The 21193-nt window shown below is 51.5% G+C and overlaps 1 protein-coding gene across 6 annotated transcripts in view; it reads left to right on the top strand.

Moving 5' to 3' along the window:
• The window catches only part of ST8SIA5 (ST8 alpha-N-acetyl-neuraminide alpha-2,8-sialyltransferase 5), a 61484-nt gene that overhangs the window by 26961 nt on the left and 13330 nt on the right, over positions 1-21193 (top strand). For all 6 annotated transcript variants that reach the window (XR_012503274.1, XM_074355164.1, XM_074355165.1 and 3 more), the window contains 3 exons: positions 7788-7880; positions 14222-14308; positions 17259-17403. Coding sequence is in view for 5 of the 6 variants with exons in the window: in XM_074355164.1 (XP_074211265.1) it covers positions 7788-7880; positions 14222-14308; positions 17259-17403 (325 nt within the window). In the remaining variant the exon portion in view is untranslated. The remainder of the gene's footprint in view (positions 1-7787; positions 7881-14221; positions 14309-17258; positions 17404-21193) is intronic.

The following is a 21193-nucleotide window of genomic DNA, read 5'->3' as shown; positions in this document are numbered from 1 at the left end:
AAACGCTCTCTGCTCTGGTCGTCCATGCTATAGAGCTCTCAGTTTTCCTGCCTCCCCAAGGCCTTCCTTTCCAGTCTCCATGGCTGGCTCCTTCTCTCCTGCCACCGCCTGATGTCGTTGCTGACCACGGGCTTACCCTCCGGCTTCTTCCTTCTCCCCTCTGTTTGCTCTCTGTCCTGGGGATCTTACCGAGGCCTTCATCCCTCGACTCTGGGATGTGTATCTCCAGCTGTGACCTCTGTACTGGGCTCCAGATGTGTGTATTTGACTTCCTCACCTGTCTGCTCTTGGGTGTCTGAGAGTCACAGCCAGCTTTACATGGCCAGAGAACTCGCACCCAAACCCATTCATCTCCATCATTTCCACCTCCTTCAGTGGCTCCATGATCCAACTGGTTGTCCAAGCTAAAATCCTAAGATGTGGTGTTGACTTCTGTCTCTTCTCTTTCACTTTCTAAATGTTGCCATCAGCTTGTCCTGCTGGTCCTACCCCTAGTCTGTTTCCCGGTCTGTCTCCTCCCCACCCGCTTTGCAGCCCACCACCTTCTCACGCCGCCGTCATCGTCTCCGGTCTCCCTGTTTCCTCTCTCTTTACAGTCGTTCTCCCTACAGCAGCTAGAAGGGAACTTTTAAACCACATCATGTTATTCTCCTGCTTGTACGCTCTGCTGGATTGGGTGGCCCACAAGGCCAGCCTAACCTAGCGTTGCTCACCTCTCTGACCTCGAGCCCTCTCACCTCCCCGCCGCCCCTGCTGCCGCTGTCCCCGCAGCCTTCCTTGGCCTCCCTTCGCCCTTCCAGGCACCCTCCCATCCCCTGTCCTGCTTTACTTTCATGGAGCTCATCACTGCTTGGCACTGTGTTGAATGAATATTTTGTCTCTTCTCACGGAAGTCCACAAGGGTGAGGGTTTTGTCTGGCTTGGTCACCACTGTTTCCTGGCCACAAACAGTATCTGGCACCTGGTAGTGGATCAGTAAATCTTCAATGAGTGAAAGGAGAAGAGCCGTCCTCTGAGGGGTACGGACAGGCAGTGGAGGAGCTGTCTGTAATCCAGTGTCGGAAGGGCTGGGCTGGAGGTGTGCCCGGGGGCTGTGGGCAGAGACGGGGGAGGCAGGGAAGGCTGCCAAAGCAATCCGACACCTCGGCTGACCTCTGATGGATGAGCAGGTAATAACTAGGAACACACAGCCAGGAAGAGCATTCCAGGCAGAGTGAAAAGTGACGCACGTGCCCGTCACTGGGATGGAGAAGAGGGCTTCGAAGGAGGGAGGCAGGGTGGGAGATGAAGTAGGAAGAGGCCACTAGGGTGCAGCTCTTGGCTTGGGCGGCTGGGGTAGGGGGTGGTCGAAGGCCACCAGGAGCAGAGGGACCGTGTGTGTGTGTGGAAGTTTGACCAGTGCCAGTTTAGATGCATGGCGGCCTCAGGCCACTTAGCCGAATTTTACAAAGGGGAGCTTTTTAGGGCTCCCTGGTCTGGCCCAGAAAATAAGGCCGCCGCGTATGCCCTCTTGCAGGGGATGTGCTAGATACTGGGAGAAGGAGTGTCGGCCTGAGGCTTTGCCCCTGGCCCCCCAGCCCCCACCCGGTGCCAGGAGTGGCACTCCAGTGAGGTTCACAGCAGGAGCAGATTAATCACTGCGCTCCGAACATCAGGCTGTGTAGCTTTCAGCTCTGATTTCTCCAAACAGCTCTGGGGGTTCCTGTGGACACGTGAAGAAACCATGACCCAGAGAGGGCCTGGTCCAGGCAGGGGTCTGAGCCAGGCCGCTCCACCAGCCCGAGGGGTGGTGTCTCCTGGCAGCTGTGACCTGCCGTTGTTAACAGCTGAGTCCGCCTCGCTTCTCCCTGTCCCGATGTGAGCAGACACTCCAGTCTTTTGAGTCGTCAGGCTGTGATTTTCAGACTCTGATTTCTGTGCGTTTGCTCTGACGGTTAGCAGGCTAGCTTGAGATGACAGCTGTTCTGGCTCTAAAATAGCCCTGAGCTCTCTGCAGGGCTGTTGGCCTCGGGGAGGGGAGGGGGCTGCTCACTGAGAACCCCCTAGATGATCGTGGCTGTCAGAGCCAGGGAGAGGGGGTGCACTGAGGTGACTAAGAATGAAGGTTCTGGGTTCTTGAAAACCCGAGGTTCCTTTTCTGGTATCTCCATTCATTGACTGAATGACTTTAGACAAGTTACTTTACCTCTTATAGCCTGAGTCTCTGGGATAAAATGGGGAAATAATGCCTCTTTCATAGGGCTGCTGGGAGGATTAAACGAGGCAAAGTTAAAGGATCCAGTATCAGGCTGCCACATACAGTTGTGCAAGGTGGGCACTGCACAAAGGTATCTAGCCAAGTGGAGCTGAAATCCAGCTCTCTGACTTGACTGGCCACGTGCCTGGCATGTGGCTTAATTCACCTGGAGAAAAAGGTGCTCTTTCCTAATTTGCCCAGAGGTGCCATACCCATGCTGTCCCTACCCAGTGTGGAATAAATAAACTACTCCGTTCTCTGAGACTCTGCACCAGGCTTGACAGGAGCCCAGGGGTTCACTTTGCTGAGCTGGCTCAGCTCCCTGCTCCTGGGGCTGGTGGGAGTCAAATAGGTGTGCTCTTGGCTCGACACCCAGGACCTCCCTGGGCTCCTGTTTTCTTGAACACCATCAGTATCTGGGGATGAAAGGGGCGTGTTCTATAGAAAGCTGAATGTATTGGCTTCATCTTGGACCAACCAGTGGCTGCTAAGGCTCAAAGTATTGTGGCCCTGGAGGAAGATCCCATGGTCCTAAAGGAGCTCTTGAGGCAGCATCAGGCTGACAGGGGAGCCCTCTATGGGGCAGGCTCACGTGGAAGGGCTGGTCGGAATGACAGTTCCAGACTGCACACTGGACCCTGTGCATGTTGAAATGAACCCTTCTCAACCTGCAAAGCTGAAGCCCAAGCCTGCGTGGGAGGAGGGGACCCAGCGTTCAGAACCGTTGCGGTCACGCCTGCATTTGTCTTCTCCCTTAGTGAGGGCCGTCACCTGCTGAGTGGGCAGCCGGTGCTCCCCAGCCCTGCCTCCCACATCCTGGAGGGCACAGAGACTGGGGCAGGATGGATGCTGCCTGGTGCCAGCACCGGACTTGGCCGCCGGAAGCCAAGTGGCATCTGAGATGTGCCGGGCTCCTGATCTGACCGCCTGGGACTATTTATACCTGTGAGGTGCCCGAACGTGACGCCAGCATCCCCTCCCCTTTGAGCTGGGTAGAGATCGTCTTTCCAGAATTGAAAGAAGAGTCAGTCCCTAACTCACCTTGAGAGACTCATGGCGTTAAGAATCTTGGAGAATCTGCTTCTCCCGACCTTCTAGCAGCTCAAAGAAAAGCTTGAGATATTTAGAGAAAGATCCTTGATTTAAAATGAAAGGGCATTTACTTGTTAGTGACTTCCAATAAGAAGAGTCATAACCCATTACAGAAAACTTACAAAACTTATAAAAACTATTTTTAAAATCACTCATAATCCCATTACTCAGAGAAGCGTATTATTAATATTTTGTTGCAGTCCTCCCCTTTTCCCACACGTTCCCATATATCTATATATATAATTTTGGGGGGAGATCATAGTTTTATAACTTGCTTTTTTCACTCAACATTATCTTGAGAGCATCTTCTCATTTCATTACATACAAAAAAAGTAAACATTGTGTGTACGTCTGCATAATGGTCGGTATCCAGACCAAACAGGGATCTCTGTGACTTCCTCCAGAATGCAGTCCTTTGGCCTCCCGTCAGAAGCCGAATCAAGGGGTGACCCAAGGTGGCAGTGCTTCTTGCAGGCTTATTTCCTCAAGTCATTCATCTTTAGGGACTGAGATGGAGCAGCACAGCCTCTCAAAAGCAAAGAAACAGATGCCAAGAAACCGGAAGTGTGCCGTGCCGTGTAGGGCCACATGGGGAAGCACCAGAGGCAGTAAAGAAGCAGAAGGAGGGGAGGGGAGGGAATAGTGGCCGAGAGCCTTTACTGTGGTTTCTGTGGAAGAAACGGATGAGGCAGAGTTTACAGGCTTAAGATTGGCTAGTTTGAGTAATTCCAGTGGACTTTGGGGCAGAAGGCTTTCTCAAGCTGGCCCTGGGATGATTCGGGCAAGCGGATAAGTGGTCTTGGGTGTGAGAGGAGGTGTTGGTGGCAGAGTGTAAGCTCTGGATTGGTTGGTTTGCATATGAAAGGTGTGCTCATAGCCTAGTTACCATCTCTAGGAATTGGCCAGCTTTGGGAGAGGCAGTCTCTCCGGGGCCAGTAGGGCCCCAGATATCAAAGCATGAGAAACATATAGTTAATCCAGGGAGTCTGCAGCAGAGATGGGTGAGTAAGGACATCCCCACGTCCAAGCAGAGCTCAGCGTGGGCTTTATCCTCAGGGTGGCAGGGGAGAGGTTTACTAATAGCAGCAGAAGGAGGAAGGCAGACAATCCAGATGGTGGAGAACTTCCTGAGTTATCCGTCTCTGACTCAGCTCTGCCATCAGCCTGCTGAGGGACCAGAAGCAAGTCCCTGGCTCCCTGGGCATCCGCTGGCAGTGCTTGTCCTTCAGTGGCAGGAGAAAGGGGGAGAGGGGGATGGACATTTCCCGTGTGCCAGGCACTGCACTGGTGCTCTCTCCGAGATTCTCATCTATATCCTAATCTCAGCCCCATCACACGTGTACTGCATTTTTATGCTGATTTTGCAAATAAGGAAACTGAAGCTCAGGAAAGTGATGGACCTAAGTTGGCTAATGAGGGGCAAAGAAGGGATGTGAACCTTATTCTGAAATCCTATCCGCCTGAAAGCCACCAGATACATTGCCCAAGACCTTTTGGGATCATTGAACCGCCCAGTGATGAGTATATGAGTAATGTTGAGGATTCAGGAAAAAGGGAGACTGAGTGGAGGCTGGCAGAGGTAAGGCTGGCCCAGCCTTGTGAAGGCGATGGAGGGGCTGGCTGATCACAAGGAGATGCTGCTTGGTCTTAACTTCCTTTGAGAATGTCTTCCTCCTGTCTGTGGATTGTTAATTCATTGTATTGCTCTGGCTTGGTAAGTGAGTGGCAGCTGCCAAGGGAAGCTTGGGGCTGGATTTTAGTGCCGGTGGCCTTTAGATACCACCTAGTTCAAACAGATTGTTTTAAGGAGGAGAAAAAAGAGGCCCAGGGAGGGGAAGTGATTTGCCCCAAGCCACACAGCTGGTTTAGAGGCATATCCTAGACGTGTCTGCAAGTCCCCCAACTCCCTGAGAAGCCTAGGCTAAGTCTTCTCCTAATTATCTTTCTGCATCTTTAGAATTTGGAGCTTAGTAGCAGCCTGAGATCCTGGCCTCAGATGACCCAGTGGATTCCAAAAGGGTTAGTGTCATTGGCTCTGGTTGCAAACGATGATCTTTGTGATAAGACATCAGACCTCACCTACCGTTGTGTGACTGGAAAAAATGACATGAGTTACAGCCAAGGTCATGGACTTTCTTATGGCCCCAGACTGACACCGTGTTCTCAGTTGCAGACAACAGAATCCATTTTAGCCAAAGCAAAAGGGATTTATTTACTTATTTTGTTTTGAAAAAGGGATTTATTAAGGATATAGCTAGCACAGACTCATTGGGAAAGCTGAAGAAAGACTCTAGGCTGGCTTCCAGGAATGCATCCCCAAACTGCATTGTGAAATTGGGCCACCGTGGAAGCTGCTACCTCTGATATAATCTCGAAGGTGCTGCCACCACTGCAGTTTCCAAGAACCATGCCATTAGAAAGAAAAAACAAAACAAGACCAAAAAAAAAAAAAACCCCTAAAAAATTTCTTAAATATGTAATTATAATATTTAAAAATTAACTATTATGTTAAAATTACAGAGCAAACACTTACAAATACAGTATTTTAAAGTATTAAGTATGAAATTATATTTTAAAAATTATTTGAAATACAAATATTTTAAAGAGAAGTCAATTTATTGGGTAAATATCTTAGTATTTCTAAAGCAGCACATACGTTAAGTTTGTGCAGGTAAAGTTCGGCGTGTGAGGATATACGCGAAACAGCTGCTTCCGCGTTTTGGGAAGGTTTGTGGGAAATGCTTGAGGACTGCCTTTATGTTAACTCCCTGGTTGTGGCTCTCAGGGCCCAGCAGCAGCCCTGGGGCCCCACCTCACTTCTGATTCTCCAGGGCTACCTGTCCACAGGCCATTGACCCAAGTTTAGACAGGCTTGACCCTGCAGGATCCTTGATTCTGGGCTGTCATGGGATCCCACCCTCCCAGCCTAATCTGCTGCAGCATCTTCCGGCAGCCTCCAGAAAGAGAGTCCGTGAGGAGAGGGTACCCCTGGCCTCTGCCCCGGAGGCCGCCTTCTGCCTCCATGGCGGGGCTCACTGTTGTCTTGGCAGGAACCTTCCACCTACTCTGTAGTTGGGCAGGTGTTCCCTGGGCTGGTGTGGCTGTGGGAGGCCAGAGGGCCCTTTCCAGGGGACACCAGCTGTCCTGTAGGTAACTGGATAAGAGCAGTCTTGTGCCTACACATCGTTTCCTGTCCCAGCTCTGCCACCTGCCACCTACATGGCTCTAAGCCAGTGAGTTAACTCCCAGGGCCTGTTCTGGATGCTTGTGGTGACCACTGGTCTGGCACACTGGCTATAAACATTGATCATGCTAAGCGAAATGAGTCAGACAGAGAAAGACAAATACTATATATCACTTAGAAGTGGAATCTTAAAAATACTACAAATGACTGTGTGTGCAAAGCGGAAACAGACTGACAGCTATAGAAAATAAACCTGTGGTTACCAAGGGAAAGAGGGGTGGGGGGAGGGATAAATTAGGAATACGGCATTAACAGATACAAATGACTATACATAAAATAGATAAGCCACAGGGATATACGGTATAGCCCAGGGAATTGTGCCCGTTACCTTGTAATCACCTACAATGGAATATGATCTGCAAAAATATTGAATTGCCAGGCTGAATACCTGAAACTAACATAAAACTGTAAATCAACTGTACTTAAAAAAAAAAAAAGAATGCTTCCAGGTAGAGTGAGCTTGGAGGAGAGGGAGCATCTGGCCTCTGCGTGGGGGCCCCCTTCTGCTGGGGGTGGCTCTAACACGCCCGGAGCCAGCTGGTGTGGGAGACGGCTTGGCTCCGCAGCCCTGACAGCGAGACCTGGAGTGCCGTCTGTTTAGCCTCAGTTTTCTCAGCTGCCAAATGGGGAGAAATCTCAGTCTCACCTCGTCACAGCGTGAGCATGGGCATCAATGAGCTCATGGGAACAGAAATGGTCTTTACAGTAGGAAAAGCACCTTGTGCTTTTTCAGCTCTGCTTGTGGCTGTTGTCGTGTGACACTTTTCCCAAGAGGAGAGGAAAGGAGAAAAGAGCAGGAAAGAGCAGGACCGGCTGAAGGCCGGGAGCCTCCATGCCCTGACTCCCAGGGCTGCCTCCATCAATGACTGGTCACAGGAAGAGCGCTCATGAGAACATGCCCAGAGCATCTTCTCTCTCCCTCTCGGCCCCCACGTGGAACCAGACCTGCTTCGAATGACATGATTTACTGAAATGGGTTCATGCCCTAAATGCTCCCGGGTAGGGGGGGTGCTGTGGGTAATCAGCCATCCAGTGATCAAGCTAGAGGGCCCCAGCGGTCCTGGAGACAGGCTCCTATCAGCCATCTGCTGGGGTGGGCTGGTTTGCTCTATTAATTTGACCAAACACCCATCCCCACCGTCATCTTCCCAACGAGAGTCCCTGAAAGTCTGGCCGCTTCTCTGCACAGTAACCTCTGTTCCTGTTGGTTCCCAGGTACTTTGAATTTTACGAGGGCCCTTTCGAGTACAACTCCACGCGATGCCTGGAGCTGAGGCACGAGATCTTGGAAGTGAAGGTGCTCTCCATGTGAGTGCGGGTGGGTGGTGGGCGCCCGGTGGTGCACGTGGGGACGGGCAGAAACAGGGCCGGGGCTGGGCGCACCCAAGGAGACGGGAAACTTGGTGGATCACAACAGAGCAAGAATTAGGTCTGCTTCTCGGGGCCTCTGGCGTTTGGAGAGCCCTTGGAGGGCCGGACGCAGGGATGACTGTGCATGTTTTATGAAAAATGCCAAGTTTGCAAGGTCACCTCTGGTGACTGGGCGTTTCAGTCTCCGGCTCAGTTATCAGTTTCCACGATTGTCATCACTGGGCCCGTCTTGTATGGAGATCGAAGAGGGCATGGGAGCGTCTCACCTGAAATTCAGTACTTTGTGGTACAGGCTGAAGCATTGCCCTCTTGCTAGCGCCTTTAAAAATTTTATTTGGTAAAAAAAATTTTAAATTTTTGATTATTTAAAGGAGAAAGCATTCAAGTGTTGCCAAAAGGTATACAGTAGGAAGTTCCCTTCCCACAGCCCCCCCCCCCCCCCAGTTTTCCTCAGAGGCAACCCATGTATCCTTGAGCATCCTTCCAGAGAGTCTGTGCCAACCGGCACCTACGTGTGGGTATCTATTACCTTTTTATTTTTACACAAATAACAAGAGAACTGTGCTCCCCCCTCCGCACTCAACAGTATATCACCGTGGCTCCTTCACAGTCCAGGCGAGGAAGCGCTTATTACAGGCTAACCACGTCAGTGTGCTGTGTGTGCCTCCCTCGCAGGGCTGCTGTGAGTTTAGAGGAATTTGTGTCGTGTTTATCACAAAAGGACGTGTGTTTCTTTGAAAGCCGTTACCATTGACCCTTGAACAATGTGGGTTTGAACTGCACGGGCCCACTTACATGCAGGTGTTTTTCAAGGAGTACGTCAGTGGTGCTGCAGAGGCCGGGGGTGGGGGTTGAATCTGCCGTTGCGGGGAAATCTTGGACGTGGAGGGAGGATGACAAGCCACATGTTGTTCAAGGGACAACGGTGCGTCTGGAGGTGGAAGAAACAGAGCTGATTCAGAGCCAGGGGGTGTGGGGGCTTCTGTGGACTCATGGGCTCCTGACAGGATCCCCAGGACTGCCGTCCACGGCCCACAGGCAGGAGCCACTCCTCTCTCAGCCGTTAGATTTGATTTCCAGCTCACGTGGGTCGTTGAGCGAGCCTGAGGCTTGGGGTCAGACAGACTTGGGATCCAAAGCCCACTCTGGGCCTTAGCAGCTCTGCATCGTTATACAAGTTACTTAACCTCTCTGAGCCTTTCCTTACTTATACAAACGGGGTCACTGTGGCCTACTTTTAAGGGTGGCAGTAAAGACTAGCTGCAGTAACGTGTGGAAGTAGCCGCACGTGCACATCTGCAGCAGCACAGTCAAGGTTCATGTGCGCCCCCCATCTCTTCCCTCCCCTTTCTTACATTTCTGGAACCGGCAGCAGCAGCTTTTCTGGCCTGTCATTCACAGACTCCATGGGCAGAGTGGTGCAGGCAGGCTCTGGGGATAAGGGCAAACGTCCAGCGGGGATCAGCCGCGTTGATCACGGTCCCTTTTCTGACCTGGGGTCTGTGAGCAGGGGGAGCACGAGAGGCAGCTCACCCTCCATCAGTCCCACCCGCCCTGGGCTGAGCGCGCCGTGGAGGGAGGGAGGAGTTCGCTGGGCGGAGAGGGTTCCAGACGGAGGGGACGGTTTGTACAGAGACCCGTGCTGGGAGGGAGCCCGCTGCATCCCAGGCTCTGGGTGCAGCGTCAAGGGGAAACAAGCCATGGCGCTGGAGGGGCAGGTGGGGCTGGACCGTGTGGAGCTTTGCAATGCAGACCGGAATTTAGATTTTTGTCTGTATCCGAGGGCAGTGGGAACGTGGGAAGGGTTTCAGGCAGGTGGTGGCGGGGAGTATGATGTGATGGGCGTTCGATACACTCCACCGGGCGGCTGTGACTTAGTGACAGAGACGGCTGCCCAGACCTCAGTCAGGAGAGCCTTCATCTCTTCTCAGAATTCTAAGGCCCTTCCGTGTCTCACTCTGGAAGGCCAGAGCACTCTCGTGGAGACCATACCTTAGAGTTTTCAAAGGGTAAATGATCAATTTTTTGAATTATAGATTACAGGCGGTTTCTTCATGGCTACTGCAGTGAAGTAACTGAGGGACCCTACAAACCGGCCCTCCTTCTCTCACCCCCTCCGCCCCATCCCTTTTCTCGGTGTTAGTGTGAGTCCCTGTGTGGGTCAGCTAGGGCCACCATAACAAAGCACCCCAGACCGGGGGCTTAAACAACGGGACTTTGTTTTCTCACAGTTCTGGAGACTGGAAGTCTAAGATCAAGGTGTCGGCAGGGTTCATTTCTCCCGAGGCCTCTCTCCTAGGCTGGTACGTGGCCGTCTTCTCCCTCTGTCTCCCCAGGGTCTTCCTTCTGCACCTGGCTATGTCCCAGTTTCCCCTTCTTACAAGGACATCAGTCATGTTGGATTAGGGCCCACCCTAGTGAGGTCATTGTAGCCTAACCGCCTCTTTAAAGACCTTATTTCCAAAAAGAGTCACATTCTGAGATATTGGGGTTTATGGCTTCAGTATATGAATTTTGAGGGACATACAATCCAGCCCCTAATAGTCCTTATCACAGCTTCTATTTAGGGACCATATTAGAGGTTACCTGGCCCTTTGTTTCAAGCCTAAATCTCGACTCTTGGGTGTGATGAGAACCTCATTTCCCCTGGCCATTTGTGCCCATCGTTTATGACCTCTGCTCCGAGTGGTTCTGATGCCGCCTCGGCACCCGTGGGCTTCCTTGTGCTTTGGCCCAGAGCCAGGGCCGGTGCTCACGGAGGAGCCCCTGAGTCATCGGGAAAAGGTTAAATCTCCATCTGTGAATGGAGCGGGCTGGACGGACGTGCTCGGGGGCCCTTCAGTGCATGGATGTCAGCTAACATTCTGTATGAGGAGACCAGGAGGTGTGTGATTCATCCGGGAATGATTCTGATCCAAAATTGCTCCGATCAGTGGGAACAAATCAGTCAGCCAGAAAACTCCCGCACGGAAAAGGCCTCCTTCCCTGACAGTGTCAGATGCACGGGGAGTTATTCTGATGATTTGTTATGAAAGCGCATTGTCCCTAATATTTGTAAAAATTATTTACGATTAATTTTCATCATCCTATGTCTTCTTTGCTCACACCCAGATGGAGGCCGTGCCTGGGATCTGAGCCCGGGGCCTCTCCTGCCGCCCCTTCCCCGTCTTTCTGGGGCGGTGAGCCCTGCACAGAGCCCGCTCCTGAGACCAGGACAGAGGCTGGGAGCCAGGCTGGCTGGGCAGGGCTCTCCGGGCTGGGAGGCCCCTTTGTGCCCAGGCTTCTCTGAGTCTTGCTGTCTGACCCTGCGCATGCTCAGGACGCATTTGTTAGATGAATAAGAGAGTGGACAAGACCCAGGTGGGAACACAAGAGGCCATGGAAGAAAAGGGGGAGAAAGAAGCAGGAGAATGAGATGATCACCATCTCCTGGGCATGGCTAGAGAAAATCTATTATTACTATTAAATTTATTATTACCAAAGCTTGTAGTAATAAAAGAGCGGCCGCCCCCTGGCCTACCCTGTCTCCTCCATCCTGCTCCTTTCATCTCTTGGCTGTTTCTTCCAGTAATTACCTCCTGACCTCTCAGTACTACGCTCGCCACGTTGAGCGTTCACGGATGTCCTGCGTTGGTGGGTGAGAATTCAGCTCCTTTACCCGCCCAGACCCTCCCCGCTATTTCCGGTGAGGGGTACTGCTATTTTTAGTTCTTCTATCTATAGATCGCCTAAGTATCCTATTTCTTGTTCTACCAGATATTGGCGGTTACCTCTTGATCCTGTACTTTGTAAGATGAGGCTATTAAAATTACCCCAACTTTTTTGATCCAGCCTCTGGCTTCTGTCATCCGTGAGTTTACCTTTAGAATGCCAAGGCTGGTACCACTGACGTTCTATTTGTAACCACAGCAAGCTTTTTGGGGGTTTTCTCTAGAGGCTGACTTGAAAATTTGAAGATCAGAAAAGAGTGGATCCCACCTCCTTGTACATTTTTCCCCCTTTTCCCTGGAGCTTCTGATCATCTTTTCCCTCTTGAGCTCTCTGTCTCTGTTACGTCCTGTGTTTTTTTTTCCTGCCTCTCCATCCAGCAGGCGTTCCCCCCAGGGTTTCCCTTCCGCCTCTCGCTCCAACCTGGACAGGCTGCTCTCTCGATGGGTCACACGCCGTTGTCCCGAGACTGCCCTTCTCTGCCTCCTGAGGTTGGATTCACCCATAGCTGCTTCTTTCTTAGTTTACTTCTTCATTTTGCTTCTACCCATCTTTAACTAAATTCCCCCAAAGGATGGGTTGTACAATATATCCTTGTAGACTCCTGCTTCATTTTTCTTCATAGCACTCACCACTCTGACGAGGCATTATGTATCTGGGTAGTTTTTTTTTCAATTGTGGTAAGAATTGTTACACGAGACCTGCCCTCTTAACAAAATTGTAAGTCTGCAATGGAGTATTATTAATTACAGGCACTGGGTTGCACAGTGGATCCCTAAGCTTACTCGTCTTACGTAACTGAAACCGTGAACCTGTCAAACAGCAACTCTTCATTTCCCCCTCCCCAAGCTCCCGGTAATGGTCATTCTGCTCTGTTTCTATGAAATTGACTATTTTGGATGCCTCCTATGCGTGGAATCCCGCGATATTTGATCTTCTGTGACTAGCTTATTTCACTTAGGGTTATGTCCACCAGATTCATCTAAGTTGTCATCAATGGTAAGCTTTCCTTCTTTTATAAAGGGGACACAGATCTTACTTTACAGTTAAGTATTTGCCTTTTTGGGGTATTTGCAGTTTTTACAGAAAGCTTCAAATTTTCCCTAAGATGTGCACGTAGGTGGATAGACATGGGACTCTGCCTATAATTCAGAGGGTTCATGGATTCTCTTAAGACCTTCGGTGGATCCCAGAGTAAGAACCACAGTTATGGTAGTTTTTTGGTAACACCCAGCTCCTGGCATCTGTTCACTTCCCTACTCATGACCACACCAGAATGACCTCCTTTAAAGAGCACCTGTCTGCACCAGTGCCCGAGGCCAGCCAGCTTTGAACTGGGACACAGCTGGGTGACCCTGGAAAGCTGTAGAATGCCTGACCGTAGGATAGGGGGACTGTGGGAAGTCAGGAGAGAAAAGTCATGGCTCTGCTTTTAAGGAACTTGCAATCCATCTAGTATCTCCCAGCATGCCTGAGAACTCCAGCCAGAGGCATTGCTCAAAGGGGAAAGGGTTCCGTGATCCAATCCTTTTTGCTGGTTTCAGTGAATGCGAGAATCCTACATGATTTGGACATTCCCTTTCCAGGAAGTGCTTTGGGATATCATGATGCTGAGATGTCTAAACCCAACTGGCATAAAGTCTTGCAGATGGTTTGTTGAGACAAAAGGAGCACGTCTCAGACTTCTCATCACTTCATATCTGTCACTGGAAATAGTGACCTGCTCTTGAAAAGAGGGAAGGAGAAGGGCGTGCCCTTGTAATGAGCCCTACTGCGTGCTGAGCGCCGTGCGGGGTGATCTCCAGGCCTTCCGTTAGGGAAGTGGTCTTAGGCCCTCTATAGGCAGCTGCTCCTGGGAGAACTGTGTAGGCCCTTGGGGGCTGGGAATGTAAGGAAGGAGGTTTTAAAATGTACTGGGATTTATTTTGATCACATATAGTGAGACACACAAATGACTATCGTGAAGGAAGACGTTCTTATGTTCACAGATCCCTAGAGACAGGAGGCGCTGCACACCATGCAGGGACTCATGGGGAAGCACCAGGATTGGTCAGGAGGCTGGAGGGGTGAGGGGAAAGCATGGGTGAGACCCTTCATTTTGGTTTTCATGGGAAGGAATGGACAAGGTGGAGTACAAATGTTTAGGATTGGCTAGTTTGAATAATTTTGTTGGGCTCTGAGGCATAAGGACCACCGCTGGTTGTCTGATCCCTGGCCCTGGGCTGGTTAGGGCAGGGGGCTAGTGGCTCAGTTCATAAAGGAGGTGGTCGAGGGTGGGGCTCTGGATTGGCTGTTGTGTGTGGAGGAGGCATGCTTGCAGGAGAGTGGTTTGTTATCTCTAGGAACTCACAAGGCCCCAGATGCTAGAGATCACAAACATAGCAAATTAGAAACTACGGTTAACTGAGGACCAGCCTGGGACTTGACTTAAAGGGGAGCAGGAAGGAAGCGTGTCTGGGGATGACGGCACTGCCCGGCCTGGCCCTTCACACACTCTCTTTGTTTGTTTTGCTTTGTTTTTGTTTATTTGTATTTACTTTTTCATATACTCTCTGTCCTCCACTCCCAAGGGTGAAGCAGTCGGAGCTGTTCGACAGGTGGAGGAGCCTCCAGATGTGCAAATGGGCAATGAACATCTCTGAAGCCAACCAGTTCAAGTATCTATGACTCACCTGTCCTCCCAGCCGTCCCCCTTGTGTGGTCCTCGGGCCACCTCTTGTAGCTTTTCCTTGTCCTACGGAGCCCAGTCCCCAGGGGCATCCTCCCTGGAGCTGGTCCTGATGGGGCTTTGGAATCTGGGGGTTGGGGAGGTTCTGGCTCAGCACACAGGCTGAGGCTGGCACCTTGCTGGGTGCTGTCACCCACATTCCTGCCCTTGGTCCTGGCAGTAGCCCTGCACCGTCGGTGCTGTCATTAGCAGTACAGCCCCTGACAGTAAGGTGATGTCCTTGAGGTCTCCAGCAGGCCCGTGTATTAAGGCACATTAAGCATCTTTCATGGCCTTGCCGTGCTCCCCACCCTGCTCCTGGGGCAGCTGCTCTAAGTCAGCAGTCCTCTCCTTCTCAGGGCACTTGGGTGCCCACAGCGTAGACCAGACATCTGAGCCCTGCTGTCGATTACTTCTTAATCGAAACTGACAGATGATAAGCTCCCAGGAGGCAAGATCTGTATCTTAGAGTTTTGCCTTTGAAAGCTAAGCAACTAGCAGGTCGCCACACTGTTAGTGATTCATGGTGAACTGTAGGGTCCTCGCCACTCCAAAATTCTGTGAGTTTGTGGTATGATTTTAGTGCAGGTAAACCTTATCTAATGGAATTGACAGGATCCTGGGGGTGAGTATAAATGGGATTTCAGCCACTCAGGTCGTAGGTTGAATGTACTGAGGAGCCATCTGTGTGCAGAAATCCTACACGGGAAGCTGTGAACAGCAAATAACACTAGGTATTTTGCACTTTCTTTATAAGTCACTTGTTCCAGTTTGCTGCAATTCTGGGTCAAGTCTAGAGGCAGAGAGTAGTTTTCAGTGGCATGTTTGAGAAATGTGCCAGCAGCTCCAAACCAGAGGGCTCTGTGAGACTGCAGAGACTCACCCATCATAGAAGGAGGACGTGGGGAACAGGTCCAAGATCTGTGCTGCAGATACAGCCCCAAATCCGTCTTTGGAGAGAAGCATTAATGCGGACAGTGCATGGCGGGGAGACTGGAGTGTCCTGAGTGTGTGGCTGATAAGCACTCACTCAGCGTGAATGAGGTCAGTGAGACGCCAAAGGATGTCCAGGCTGAGAGCTGGACCAGAGCCTCATCAGTGGGATTCACGTATCTAAGGAAGCCATGAAGCCACAGGAAGATGCGGCAAGAGAAAAACTGGGGTACGCGTGGGAGCCTTTGGCAGGGATCAGCCAGCACTACCCAGGGAGCGACTCTGGGGGAGCTGAGACCCTTCTGGGGTGACAGAATGGTTTCAAGTGTGGGAAAGACAGGTGACATCAGGTCTTGCTATACTCTAAATGGGAAAAGCTTCAAGGCCAGTTGGTCGTCCACCTTTGCTTTCATGACAAGCTCATTGAATGATGATGAGATTCTTAATAAAGGTGCGAGAACCTGGTGCATTGAACTGAGGGTGGGGTTGGAGGAATGTGCTAGAACACAGGCATGAGCATCCCAGTTACAGGGAAGGAATCCTGTAAGGGAGACTCTCCCTTCCCTGGTTGCTTGAGATGGCCACGTTGGCTTTCTGGTTTATATATCAGTCACTTGTGAGTTTGGTTAGTATGAGTCAGTCTCCCTCAATGTGGTACTCTCCAGGGGGCTGAAAAGATGGAGTTTTTGGACTAGCAAAGCTAAATGGGCCAGATGCAGGTTTGTATTGCTGACCCATGGCCCCCTCCTGGCCAGGCCTCTCACCTTCCCTCTGGAAAGACTCAATCACATTCTAAAACCCAGCCCTCCCCAGGAAAGACTGCTCTCCATGGCCAGCTGCCAGCTGAGTGCCCCAGTGAAGTCCCTGCAAGAGATAAAGTCACAAAAATTAATGTGTGTAACCTTCCGGCTTTGGAACCTGGAGTCACAGACTTACAGAGTGTTACCCGACTCCATCACTGAGCCTCACAGGCACACCTCAAAGAATGCACTGCCGGGTGGGACACCGGCTGCAGAGAAGAGAAATCAGTCTTCTCCGGTCTGGCTGGTGCCCAGGCCGGCCTCATCAGCCACATTCTCCCTTGGACGCTGTGTTTTTTAAGTCTGCTTGTATTGTCTGAGCTTTAACCCCCCTGTAGCTCATACTTGAGTGTTTCTGTCAGTGAAAACCACAGGGATCTTTTTTCTTCCCTTCCTTCCTTCCTTCCTTCAGAAACCGGGTTCCACTTTCTGCAGGAAATCATCCAGTATCAACCCACCTTCCCAATTTCTGACTCTCCCCTATTCCTAAGACAGTCTCTAAAGGATTGAAATGGCACATTTCTGTGTGTCTTGCTTTTTGACCCCATCAGGCAGGGTAAGTAAGCCTAGTTGCGAGTCAGGTATGGGGGCCAAGAACGAAGGAAGCGCTCTCACCCCTGGGTTTTCTGTAAGAGCTGGACAAGGGGCATGTTTCTGGGAGGCAGTAGGACCCGTAGCGGCTCTTGTGAACGCTCACGTGAGGCCTGTTTCAGCCTGCAGTTGGCAGGAGCTGGTTGTTGACCATCCGTGTGTCTAATGTTGTGCAGGGTCCAGAGAGGGAGGGGCCCTGCCACCGGGAGCTTTCATTCAGGCAGGGGGGTGGGGATTGGGGGTGGGGGTGAGTGGGTGGGAATTGGCAGATGCTGAAGTGAGTGCTGCCCAGTCTGTGCTCCAGGCCTTCAGAGGCCAGTGTGGCCAATGGGGACGGGGCAGCTGGGAGCTCACGGAGGGCAACCTGACTGGATCCTGAAAAGCTTGGGCATTGGGAGGACTGTTGGAGGCAGGGGACAGCATGGGCAGAGGTGTGGGGTGGAAAGGGCTGGGTGGGAAAGGATGGTGCCCCCTGGCCTCCCTGGCGGGACTCAGTTCCGTGACCCCTCTGTTTTCTGAGAGGCTCTGCTCTGCCCGGGGTCACTGATCTGTCCCTGTCTGTCTCCTGCCTGGCAGGTCCACTCTGTCCAGGTGCTGCAATGCCCCCTCCTTCCTCTTCACCACCCAGAAGAACACTCCCCTGGGGACGAAGCTCAAGTATGAGGTGGACACCAGCGGCATCTACCACATCAACCAGGAAATCTTCCGCATGTTCCCCAAGGTGCTGCTTTGGGCGGGGCGGTCTGGGTGGGGCAGTGGAGCTGACCCAGCGGTGCCCTCTGGGGCCATGTCCATGCAGCTTGGCATCACTCTGCCGTGATCCTGCGTCCCGCTGTTCTGGCCCTGGCTGGCCATTCCCTTAGGCTTGGTGGACTGCCCTCTGGGGTTCCGGGGGTTCTATCTGAGCACAGTGAGTGCCAGCTGGCTGTTATTTGAGTAACTTTTGGCAAGAAAGTGGTTGTAAAGTTTTGGTTTATTGCCTTGCTTGCAGAGAACATCCTGAAACTCTGGGAGGATGATTAATCATTTGTCCCCCACCCAAGGGAGGCACAAGAGCAAAAACACACGCAAAGGTTGTGTGCACAAGAAATCGCAAACTGTACAAAGCAAGGCCCTGAAAGGTAGATCTCGTGTTGGATGACCTTGGGCAGTCCTCTTGTGTTTTAAGGCCTCCATCTCCTTGTCTGGAGCACTAGGGTTTGGACTAGGAATAGGTTTGGCTGCTTAGAACAGAAAATCTAAAAAATCAGAGACTTAGACAAGATAACACTTAATATTGTTTTTTCCTTCACCGATAAGAAGTCTAGCGGTAGGCTGTTCATTCAGGGCCGGCCCGGCGGCTCCCTGGTCAGAAGGACCACAGGATGAATGACCCACATGAGCAAAGTGTTCAGGTCACATAACTCAGGCGCCCGCACTCACTTCTGATCGCTGTATCAGATGCTCAGAGAAGGATCCTGGAGCCTGCGTTTTCAGCTGATTCTGATGGTTACCATCTGAAGAGGAGGAAGGTTTCAATAAAGTGTTTATTTTTATTTTATTTTATTTATAATTATTTTTTGGGGTGGGGAGGTAATTAGGTTTATTTATATTTTTTTGGAGGAGGAGCTGGGGACTGAACCCAGGACCTCATGCATGCTAAGCACGCGCTCTACCACTTGAGCTGTACCCTCCCCACTCAAGGCGTTTATAAACACCTCCTGGGGAGTGTGGGGCCCAGGGCAGAGCTTAGTGGGTCCAGTTTGTAGAACTGTTGAGGTGGGGTGTGTCCAGGTCTCGCTGGATGAAATAATGAGGGCGTGGGGTGCCCTGCTTTGGAGGAGTGTTTAATGACACCAAGCCCAGAATTTCGCTATATTCTTGTTACTCGCTCTGGATGCTCTGGTGTGTTTGGGCCTGGGGGGCACCAGGGAAGAGCTGGAGGTGGAGAGGTGTCAAACGTACTCTCCCATGGCAGTGCTGGGGTACAGTGGGGTCCGAGCCATCTTTACAAGGTGGGTCTTGCAAGGCCTGGAACGTTGAGGCTGGTGACAGCAGGTGAACTTGCATCTCACGCATGTCATGCCAGTGGGTGACACACAGCTCAATTATGACCTATGGATCCAAGGAGGGCTGTGGGTAGGGACCGCTGAGGCCCAGGGAGGGAGAGCCAGGGTTGGCAAACAGGCAACCATATGGCCTCTGTCACCAGCACTCACCTTTACCGTTCTAGCGTGAAGCGGCCGCAGACATGAACGAGCTAATGAGTGTGGCTGGTTCCCCATAACACTTCAGTTCCTATTAGACACTGAAATGTGAATTTTATATGTTTTACACAGCACAAAATATTCTTCTCTTGATTTTTGCTGACTCTGAAAAAAATGCGAAATGTGTTCTTAACTTGCCAGCTGTACAGAAATAGGGTGGTAGGTCAGATGTGGCCCGCAACTTGCCACCCCCTGAATTAGAGCATGTGACACAGAAGTGTTTCCCGAAGTTTCCTAAGGTATTTCTTTGGCTTTGTTTAAAAAAAAAGAGCTTCTCTGGCTCCTACCTCCCCTACCCTGAAGATTCTGATTCTGTGGTTCTGGTATGGAGCCAAGAATTTATATTTTCAGAAAGTGCCCAGGTAGTTTTTGATTTATAGAAGTGTGGGAAACACTGACAGTGAACACAAAAGCCCTTTATGATCTCTCTGAAGAGGACTTTGTTTTTTCTCTTTCTCTGGTAAAAGTTAAACAGCGCAGTTTACCCCACTGGCCATGAGATGCCCATCTTTTCCCTGTCCTGGTCCCCGGTCCAGGGAAAATGTGCCACGGAGAAGGATGGTCTCCCAGAGATAGGTGCAGCATCTCCCTTAGATTTAGCCTAATTCCTGATGACTCCATTGTAGTGGGGTTTCATGATTCTCATCTGGCAGATGGTCCCAACGGAAGCCCCAGGTGCTGACTGGGGCCACCGATCAAGCAGGGCTGGCCAGCTGGCGTGAGCTAGGAGGAAGGCTGCCCGGCAGCCTCTGGGTGTCAGAGACGGAGGGGCCCTTCAGGGCCATCCAGTGATAACCACCTGGTCCCTCGTGGAGATCCCTCTGGGCCAAGCACTGCACTGGGTGGGCTTTTCATCCACACCCATGCTCCTCAACATGGGGCTGGGGGTGGGGACATTTGGCAATGTCTGGAGATGCTTTTGGTTATCATGACAGGGCGGTACTCTTGGCATCTAGTGGGGAGAAGCCAGGGATGCTGGTGAACATCCTACAGTGCACAGTCAGCCCCCACAACAAGGAGTGATCTGGTCCAAAATACTGACGGTACCAAGTTGAGAACCTGCTTTACATCATCTCATTGAATCGCAGGAAATACACATTACTATCATTATTTCACAAATTACAAAATTTTTATTTGTAACAAATTTTACAATATTTACAAAACTGAGTTACCAGAACTTGAAAAAACCTGTCCCTAGTTCCCTCAGCTCATTATGGGGCAAAACCAGGATTGAATTGGGTCTCTAGACTTGGGGGCCCGGTTTGCCCCGCGGACTTTCCCGGTTTGGCCAGATGTACGTCCTGCATCCCAGGGCAAAGTGCCCCAGTCCTGGGCAAAGTGGGAAGGTTGGTCACCCTACCCTTGACTCCAGGTCTGTGCTCCTGCCCTAAGCCTGCCTGATCCCACCTGCCTCAGGTTGCCCACTAGGCCGAGACTGCGGACATGACAGAACCAGTTCTCCTGATCAGGCCAGTATTTGCTTTTTCCTGTCTACTTGCTTATGGTCCCCTGGAAAGCATGACCAGGGAGCCTCTGTAGGCGGCCAGTGCCCAGGCCAAGGTAACCCTGCCAGCCAATGTGTGACCAGGTCAGAGTGCTGTGGGATGCTCACTCCCAGTGCCCCTGTGGGTGCCATCGTCACCAGGGTAAGTCCTGGGCTCCCCAAGCTCAAGGCGCTTTCTTTGCAGAGGTCCCGGTGTCCCAGCCTCTCTCTGCTCTCCTGATGTGGCCTTGTAGGCTCACCCCTGATCCCTTGTCCCTGCTGCTGCCAAGTCCTGGCATCTGTCCCAGTCTATATGACCTTGCTGTCCCAGGTCTCTGCCCTTCCTATGGAGCAGAGGGAGGGTCTGTACCTCCCCCTGAGCTGAAAGGGGTAAGAGCCAGGTCCTGGCTGGCCCTGCCCCCGTCTCTGTTGTCATCGTCCCCAGAAGGTTTGTGTTAGTCATTAAAACAGGTATATGAGAAGTCACAAAGACACCGAGCTTCCAGACATTGGGAAAACCAAAGGCAAGCAGGGCTAGCCATAACCTGTACTCTCTGCTTTCTGGAAACCCCAGGAAAAGGCTGTGGGGCCTGGCTTTGGTTCCAGCTTATTCTTAATTGCCCGTGGAACTAAAAATGAGTCTTCTGACCTCTCTTCTCATCTGCAAAGCAGACTAAACACTTTTCTCTCCTACGAGGTTGTCTTGTGGAGCCACGAGGAGTGGAGATGGATGTGGACACAGAGGTGAGAGTGCCTGTGGAGGGCAGGGGTAGTGTTGCCTC

The sequence above is a fragment of the Camelus bactrianus genome, chromosome 30 (genome assembly GCF_048773025.1).
Source record: "Camelus bactrianus isolate YW-2024 breed Bactrian camel chromosome 30, ASM4877302v1, whole genome shotgun sequence".
Classification (NCBI taxonomy): Eukaryota; Metazoa; Chordata; class Mammalia; order Artiodactyla; family Camelidae; genus Camelus; species Camelus bactrianus.
The sequence above is the reverse complement of the archived record's forward strand: the minus strand, read 5'-3'. Positions and strand labels throughout refer to the sequence as shown.